A 7996-nucleotide genomic window follows, 5' to 3' on the forward strand; every position below is an offset into this window, starting at 1 on the left:
TTAACGGTATTTGGAGGTCAGCACGGTGCTCACACTGGCCAAGAACTTGTCCAGGGAGGCATGGACCGAGGGCGTGAAATCGGCGGGGAGGTGGAGAGCCAGGGTCACCAGCAGGCAGTGGCTCAGGAGCTGCGGAGAGAGGGGGTGTCAGGGGCCGCGGGGTTGGGGGGGGTGCGGCCGTGCTCCACCTCTGGAACCCCACCGCACTCTCTGCCTTGCTAGCTCAGCTCTCTCCCGGCCCGGCCCGCGAGCTCACCTTGAAGTTGACCGGGTCCACACGCAGCTCGTGGGCGTGCAGGTCACTCAGCTCAGACAAGGCATCGGGCAGGTTGTCTATGTGGCCCACGGCTTTGGTCAGCGCGTCGGCCACCTTCTTGCCGTGCCCCTTGATCTGGGCGGAGCCGTGTCCCAGGTCGAAGTGGGAGAAGTAGGTCTTGGTGCTGGGGAAGCTTGTGAACATCCTGAGTGGAGAAGAGGCGGGAGAGCCGGGCTTAGGCCGGTCGGCCCAGGACCAGGATGCGACGGGGCGACCGGCCCCAGTCCCAGCCGGGCAGGTGGGCGGCTCACCTCTCCAGGGCCTCTGCGCCAAATTCTGCACCGTGGTTGCCAACCTTAGCCCACGTGCCCTTGACGTTGGTCTTGTCGGCGGGAGACAGCACCATGGTGGGTTCTCTCTGAGTCTGTGTCAGGACCAGAAGCGTGCAGGGCTGGGAGTGCGCGAGCCTTTATGCCTGGGGCGCGAGGGGCACGCCCCATCGCGGGCGCACTCATTGGCTGGCGCGGGGCCGGGATGCGCCTATGGATCTGGACAGCAGGGGGCGCGCGGCGCAATGTCTGCGCCTGGCTGGGCGGTGGGTGCTTCGCTCCCAGTTTGGGGAGGGACCTGGAGACTCTGGCCAGGGTATTCTCCTTCCCACCGCCTGCTTCCCGCCCGCTACGTCCACCTTCCCCGGAAGTGCTATCCTGGTCCCAGCTGGCAGGGGCCGGTTTGTGGAGCGGGGTGGATGCCCGGTCTTCCACCCTTTAGAACCCCTGAGGGATGGAAGAAGGGAGTAGGTCAGCCCGTCCCACCCACCCTGGACCTAGGCTTGGCACACGCTAGGCATTTTAAATTTCGGCAGAATCAGTGAATGAATGGGCGATTCGGTGCGTCTAGTTCAGGCCAGAGACGGATGCACACAAGACGTGTGCGCATCGCTCACATGTCCTCAACAAATCTCTCCTGGAATCCCTCCGGCTGGGGGGCTCCGGGTTCAAGTTTCTTCTTCCAGGGTGGTAGTTGCTGCACCCCAGCCGTTTTTTTGGGGGGGGGGTGGTGAGCCGCAGGGCATGTGGGATCTTAGTCCCTCGACCAGGGATCGAATCCGTGCACCCTGCACTGGAAGTGCGGCGTCTTAACCACTGAACCGCCAGGGAAGTCCCCACCCCGGCCCTTTTAAGGCAAGATTTGAGGAATATTTCTCAGCTGATGTCTTACATTCACAATATGGGAAGACGTCCCACAAAGATAAAAGGAAAAGACAAATGACTTATGAGAACAATTGACAGAGGATTTTAACAGGAAATTAATGGAAATATCAAAATGACCAACAAATATATGAAGTGAGACAGAGCTGAATGAATTGGCCAGAAGACAGGGAGAGGAGACACAGTTCAGTGAGAAGAGCAGGTTGAAGAAAAATATGCCTAAGGTAGAATGGTGTTTTTGACCAAAAAAAAAAAAAAAAAAAGAAACAGTTGTAGATGTAGCTGTGTCCCCTCAGCACAGGACAGGAGCCAGTGGGGTCAGCCCCAAACTGTGAGCCTTGACTCTTTCTGCGGGGCTTAGGTGGACAGGACAGAGGGATTCTCTCTCTCCCCTGAATCACACAAAAAGGGTGTGCACATGTGTGTGAAAAAAAATATGGGTGGATTTTAATTTAATTCTTCAGTGTTTTTCTATATTTAAATGAAAGCGAATTGGGCTGTGGGGCAGAGGAAGAGTGTGTGGTGGAGAGGGGGAAGCCACTCCCCAGCTGTTCGAAGAGGTCCTTGTCCAGAAAGAAAGTGGTGAGCAGGGGGCCCCACCACCCTCCCCAAACTTTTATCCAGCGCTGGGTGTTGCCCTGAAGATGGGGGCTGGGCTGGAGGTGCTGATAGGGTCCCTAAGGGCTACAGGGTGGGTGGGGTGTGCAAGGTTCCAGCGTGGAGTCCAGGGCACTGATGCGTGGGACGGGGGCCTTTGTGAAGGTTGCTCACAGCACCAAGGCAGAAGTGCCGGGAGACCCCACAAAAAGCCTATTTGTGTGGTTTGTTTGTTTGAATCTAACTGTATCTTTTTTTTTTTTTTTTTTTTTAAGGGCCCATTTATTAATTTTTAAAAAATCACCAACATTTTATGAGAGGCTGAAAGTTGGAGACTGTTACATAGAGGCTGGTATTTAACATAAAATACCCGCACCGGGGCACGAACCCGCGTCCCCTGCATTGGCAGGCGGACTCCCAACCTCTGTGCCACCAAGGAAGCCCCTAACTGTATCTTTAAGGGGGATCAGAGAAACTGCAAAACAGGGTGCCATTTTAGAACTACCCACCTCGGGGAGAGCCCTTGCAAGTCAGAGCTTGGTTCAGCAGCTTGGTCCAAGGCAAAGAGAGCCACCCCGACCCCGGCACGGTTCGTGGACACAGAGAACCGAGGCTACAGAGGCTGCAGCCCACTCAGACTTTATTCAAAGATCGGGAAATGAGGGTGCCCAGAGCGCCAGAGGGCCCCCGGCCAGGGTAGGAATCGCGGAGGCTCCAGCTTAACGGTATTTGGAGGTCAGCACGGTGCTCACACTGGCCAAGAACTTGTCCAGGGAGGCATGGACCGAGGGCGTGAAATCGGCGGGGAGGTGGAGAGCCAGGGTCACCAGCAGGCAGTGGCTCAGGAGCTGCGGAGAGAGGGGGTGTCAGGGGCCGCGGGGTTGGGGGGGGTGCGGCCGTGCTCCACCTCTGGAACCCCACCGCACTCTCTGCCTTGCTAGCTCAGCTCTCTCCCGGCCCGGCCCGCGAGCTCACCTTGAAGTTGACCGGGTCCACACGCAGCTCGTGGGCGTGCAGGTCACTCAGCTCAGACAAGGCATCGGGCAGGTTGTCTATGTGGCCCACGGCTTTGGTCAGCGCGTCGGCCACCTTCTTGCCGTGCCCCTTGATCTGGGCGGAGCCGTGTCCCAGGTCGAAGTGGGAGAAGTAGGTCTTGGTGCTGGGGAAGCTTGTGAACATCCTGAGTGGAGAAGAGGCGGGAGAGCCGGGCTTAGGCCGGTCGGCCCAGGACCAGGATGCGACGGGGCGACCGGCCCCAGTCCCAGCCGGGCAGGTGGGCGGCTCACCTCTCCAGGGCCTCTGCGCCAAATTCTGCACCGTGGTTGCCAACCTTAGCCCACGTGCCCTTGACGTTGGTCTTGTCGGCGGGAGACAGCACCATGGTGGGTTCTCTCTGAGTCTGTGTCAGGACCAGAAGCGTGCAGGGCTGGGAGTGCGCGAGCCTTTATGCCTGGGGTGCGAGGGGCACGCCCGATCGTGCCATGCTCATTGGCTGGCATGGGGCCAGGAGGTGCCAGCCTGGAAAGCTCGGTATCAAGAGGGTGTGGGAGGGCTGGAGTCCCAAGCGGGCCCCACCCAGTCCTGGGGCCCACTCTTTTCCCGCTCCTGTGGGTCTGGGAGCTCACACACGTTTCCGAGCCACGCAAACCCACTGGCACCCGAGTTTGTTCCCAGCTGGCGTAGTCTCGAGGTGTCTATTTGCCAGTCTTGGAGAGGAGCACAGTCTTTTCCGAAGTGAAACAAGCTGCTTTCGCACTAAACTTTTCCCCAGGATAAAGAGCTGTAAACTGCCCATATAAATAATGTGGGTGCAGGATGTAACAGGGGGGAAGTCCTTTAAGCATCGTACCCACAATGGTGGGCAGGCCCTGGCACAGCGCGGGTTAGCAGGTGTTGTCATGGACCGCGGGGGCATTCCACTCAGCCAGAATCAGGGCTTAGCATCCAGCAGCCCCTCCCCACCCCCTGCTTTGGACTTGGTCCCCCACTTCCCAGCCCTGCACAGATGTGAGATTGTCAGTGGGGGAACCATTCTCATTCAGAGTTTGGAGAGCTCTCAGGGTCAGGCTCCTGCATTCGCAAAGGCTCTAAATGGAGCACTAAGATCCCTGCACCAGTGCAGCAGAGGGAAGAGAGATTGACAGGGCGTGTGTGTGTGTGTGTGTGTGTGTGTGTGTGTGTGTGTGTGTGTAAGGGGGGGCGCCATGGCCCAGGGACCCCAGAGACTGAGCGGGGCAGCTGGAGCTGGGGCGGGGTTTGGGTGGCCGTGGGCCTGCCAGGCACCCACCCTGCATTAGGATCTTCTAAATTATTTAAAAGACCCAGCGCGGTTGGGGATTTTCCGTCGGATGCATTAGGCTCAGCTCGCTTAGGGACAAGCCTAGTATCGCACCTCATGTTGACGTGACATGGGTTGTGGCTGTAGAGGTCTTCCTTCCTACCCCCACTCCCTGCCCCAGGAGATTCAGAGGAAGGGACTAACTTGGACCAGGGCAAGGCAACTACAGAGTGAGCGCTGGAAGTAGGGGAGAAGATGGGAAAGAACAGAGATGAGGGTCTGTGGAGCCCTGGGCCACGAAGTCTGTTTGACCTCAGGCCAGGAACTTGCCCCCTAGGCCTCGGTGCCCCGCCTGTCTGTTAAAGAGGCGAAGATTGAGGCTTGCAGTTCCCGGAGGAGTGAGGTAGGGACGGAGATGAATGAGTGTGTGAATGAGGACGTGCTTTGCGAATGGTATGGCACCGCACGGGTGCCAGATGCGAGGTGAAGCCGAAGACCCTTCCCCGATCCGAGCACGCGCTCGGCCCCACCACATTCCCCTGCCCCGGGAGGGCAACTGTTCTGTGCAAGCCTCTGGGTGTACACACCCGGCCCGGACCCCCAGACTGTCAGACCGGGAATTGTCCTCGTTCAGGGTTTGTTGAGTGCCCAAGGTCCCGTTCCTGTGCCCCTGGTTCCATTGTCAGCAAAGGTTGGGGATCCTGCCCTAAGATTCCGCGAGGCTCCCCTCAGGACCCGGAGCTTCTCTGCCCGCAACTGTGACGTCAGTCCGCCTGCTCCCCAAAGACCACACCTGCACGGGGTCCAGCCTTTTGAGGCGTGTTTATTGACATGCACAGACCTAGACCCGGGGCACAGAACTCAGCGGTACTTTTCTGTCAGCACTACCGCCAGGCCCGTCAGGAACTTATCCCACACCACCTGCATCTCCACCGTGAACTCGCCCTGCAGGTGGGAGGCCAGCACCACCTGGAAACACTGGATCAGCAGCTGCGGGAGAAAAGGCGGGTGAGAAGAGCTCTGTCCTCGCCAATTCCTTGCCGAATACTTCCCCACCTCGGCTGAGCGCGCGAACCCTGCTACGTCCCGAGGTGGCTCACTGGGAAGTTGGTGGGGTCCACGCGCAGCACACGTGCGTGCAGGTCGGCAAGCGGGCTCAGGGCCGCGCGCAGGTTGTCCATGTGCCGGACGGCCACTCCCACCGCCTCGAGCACACGTTGTCCGTGGCTCAGCAGCTGCACCTCGTCAGGGGGGTCGCCCAGGTGCTTAAAGTAGGTCTTGGTGCTGGGGTACACCGTGAAGAGCCTGCGGGAGCAAGGGTAAAGAGGGAGGGCGGTCCCTCCAGCGTCTGCGCCGCCCAGACCCCGCGAAACCCCGGTCAGGCCCGCCCCCCTCCCGACTCAGGCCCAACACCCCAGTCTCCGCCTCGCTGCGATTCTGGAGACCCAGCCCCAACCCACCTGAGCAGAAGCTCCGCCCCGAAGAGCGCCTCGTGGCCGGCGATCAGGTCCCAGACCTGTGCTACGTGGGCGCGCTCTTGGGCGCTGAGCATGGCGTTGGCGTGGCGTGCTCTGGGTGCCGCGCCCGCAGTCCCGGCCTCCTTATAGCGGCCCTGCCCCCCGGCGCCCTGCCCGCCCTTATCTTCAGGAGCGCGGCGGGAACCTGGGGACCCTGGTTGCCAACCCAGGTCCCTGTCACCGCATAGGAACTGAATCACGCCGTGTGAGTGTGCCTTGGCTGCAGACTTTAGGGGGATCTACAATTATTCCACAGGGAGTTGATGGAGGGATTGGGAGAAAGAGCGCGGAGGGCCAGGAGGTATCACGGGTCCTCTCAGTGCCTGAGCTGTGACAACAAGCTTTGAGGAAAGGCCCCTGAGTCCCTACACATACCCTACACATACACACAATACGCTGACTGAAGCGACAGACTGGGTGATTTGGGAGGCGGGAAAGAGGCACAAACACAGGTCTGACCCGAGAAAACGGCGTGGGCGGTCCTGGGCTGTTCTGCTCCCTCCGGTCGCGACTCTGGGGTCCTCAGGACCAAGGACCGCCCCCAAAGCACCCTTGGAGTGACCTCCAGGCCGGGGGTGACACTAGGGTCGGCCGTGTTCCTGCGAAGCCCCCATTCCCTCCTTTCATTCTCCTCCGCTTCCCCCAATACTGAGACGCACGACCAGGCTCCCTCCATCCTCATCCATTTATTGGGGGTCTCCGGTGGAATCGTAACAGGGTGCAGGGGAAGGGGAGGGCTCGAAGCCTGCCCTGGGGGTCGGGAGGCATCCTCAGCGGTACTTCTCGGTCAGGACGCGGGACACGATGGACAGGAACTTGTCCCAGGCGGCGTGCGCGTCGGCCGTGAAGTCAGCGGGGAAGTGCGAGGCCACCGTGACCAGCAGGCAGTGGGACAGCAGCTGGGGCGACAGGGTGGCTCAGGGCGGGCGCGGCGCGAGCGACGGGCACCCAGCCCCGTCCCCGGACCCCGCCCCGCCCCGGGCCCCGCCCCGCGCCCACCTTGAAGTTGACCGGGTCCACGCGCAGCACGTAGGCGTGCAGCTCGCTCAGCTTGGAGAGGGCGCCCGCCACGTTGTCGATGCTCTTGACCGCGTCGCCCACGGCGGCCACCACCTTGGAGCCGTGCGCGCGCAGCTGCGCGGAGCCCGCGTGCAGGTCGAAGTGCGGGAAGTAGGTCTTGGTCTGGGGGTAGCTGGAGAAGAGCCTGCGGGCGGGCCGGGCCGGGCCACGTCACGTTTGCACGCGGGAGTTAAAACGTAAGTATTAGGGCAAAAAGTGCAACGTGACCCCAATGTGAACATTTTAAAGACAGACACGATCGGTATCGCGGACTTTAGCTGTTGCCCCGGCTTCAGTATGGCCCGGCCCACCTCACCCTCACCGCCCTGTCCTCCAGTCATTCGTTCCTTCCTTCACTCACTCATTCAGTCAACAATGATTGTGGAGACCTGGGTGCTGGGCGCTGAGGGAGGGACACAATCGACCCTCGTCACCCTCCCCATGGCCCTCCTCTTCCTGCCTGCTGACCGCCGAGCACCCGCCTCACCGCTGCTCGTGCTCACTGAACCTGCATATGTGCCCTCCTCACTGTCCCCTCCTCACTGTCCCCTCCTCACTGACCCTCCTCACTGACGCTCCTCGCTGACCTATCCTCCCTGACCCCTCCTACTGACCCCTGTCCTCAGTGACCCACACTGTCCCCTACCAGGCTCCATCCCAGCCCACCTGGTGCTCACCTCTCCAGGGCCTCGGTGCCGATGATGTCTGCCTGTGTGGAGACCTTGCCCCACATGGACACGATGATGGTCCTCTCAGCCCTGGTCAGAGACATGGTGGTGGCTGAGTGGGAGCTGGGTGTGCTGAGACCTGGCGTCCGTGATGCTCAGCTCCCAGGGTCCCCTTATATACGTGGAGCCAGGGTGGGGGCCAGGCTGTGGTCATCGCTGGGAGAGGGGAGGGGGCCATGGGGGGGGGTCTCTTATCAGATCCAGTGACAGTGGGCAGTCAGGGCCCGGTGGGCCTGGTGGGGTGAGGGGCTATCACTCCAGCTGCCGTTGCTGAGCCTTAGAGGGGGCGTTGGCTGCAGCCTGACCAGACTCCAGGGGAGATAGGGGCCCAGGCAGCCCAGTGCTGGACT

At 60.8% G+C, this 7996-nt stretch overlaps 4 protein-coding genes across 4 annotated transcripts; all 4 read right to left on the reverse strand.

The window, feature by feature from the left end:
• LOC103087630 (hemoglobin subunit alpha) lies at positions 1-662 on the reverse strand. The gene is made up of 3 exons (XM_007453636.1): positions 568-662; positions 257-461; positions 1-129 (listed from the first exon to the last, which is right to left on the reverse strand). Exons 1-3 carry the CDS (start codon positions 660-662, stop codon positions 1-3), a joined length of 429 nt encoding a protein of 142 aa, XP_007453698.1.
• A 2121-nt stretch (positions 663-2783) lies between these two features.
• Positions 2784-3445, reverse strand: LOC103087901 (hemoglobin subunit alpha). The gene is made up of 3 exons (XM_007453637.1): positions 3351-3445; positions 3040-3244; positions 2784-2912 (listed from the first exon to the last, which is right to left on the reverse strand). The coding sequence occupies exons 1-3, from the start codon at positions 3443-3445 to the stop codon at positions 2784-2786; spliced, it is 429 nt and encodes a 142-aa protein (XP_007453699.1).
• A 1700-nt stretch (positions 3446-5145) lies between these two features.
• On the reverse strand, positions 5146-5916 carry HBM (hemoglobin subunit mu). Its single transcript, XM_007453638.1, has 3 exons — positions 5803-5916; positions 5443-5647; positions 5146-5332 (listed from the first exon to the last, which is right to left on the reverse strand). Exons 1-3 carry the CDS (start codon positions 5892-5894, stop codon positions 5204-5206), a joined length of 426 nt encoding a protein of 141 aa, XP_007453700.1. The 5' UTR covers positions 5895-5916; the 3' UTR covers positions 5146-5203.
• A 672-nt stretch (positions 5917-6588) lies between these two features.
• On the reverse strand, positions 6589-7724 carry HBZ (hemoglobin subunit zeta). Its single transcript, XM_007453639.1, has 3 exons — positions 7596-7724; positions 6859-7063; positions 6589-6758 (listed from the first exon to the last, which is right to left on the reverse strand). The coding sequence occupies exons 1-3, from the start codon at positions 7688-7690 to the stop codon at positions 6630-6632; spliced, it is 429 nt and encodes a 142-aa protein (XP_007453701.1). The 5' UTR covers positions 7691-7724; the 3' UTR covers positions 6589-6629.
• Positions 7725-7996: the final 272 nt, after the last annotated feature.

This window comes from Lipotes vexillifer, unplaced genomic scaffold, assembly GCF_000442215.2.
Source record: "Lipotes vexillifer unplaced genomic scaffold, Lipotes_vexillifer_v1.1 scaffold914, whole genome shotgun sequence".
NCBI lineage: Eukaryota > Metazoa > Chordata > Mammalia > Artiodactyla > Lipotidae > Lipotes > Lipotes vexillifer.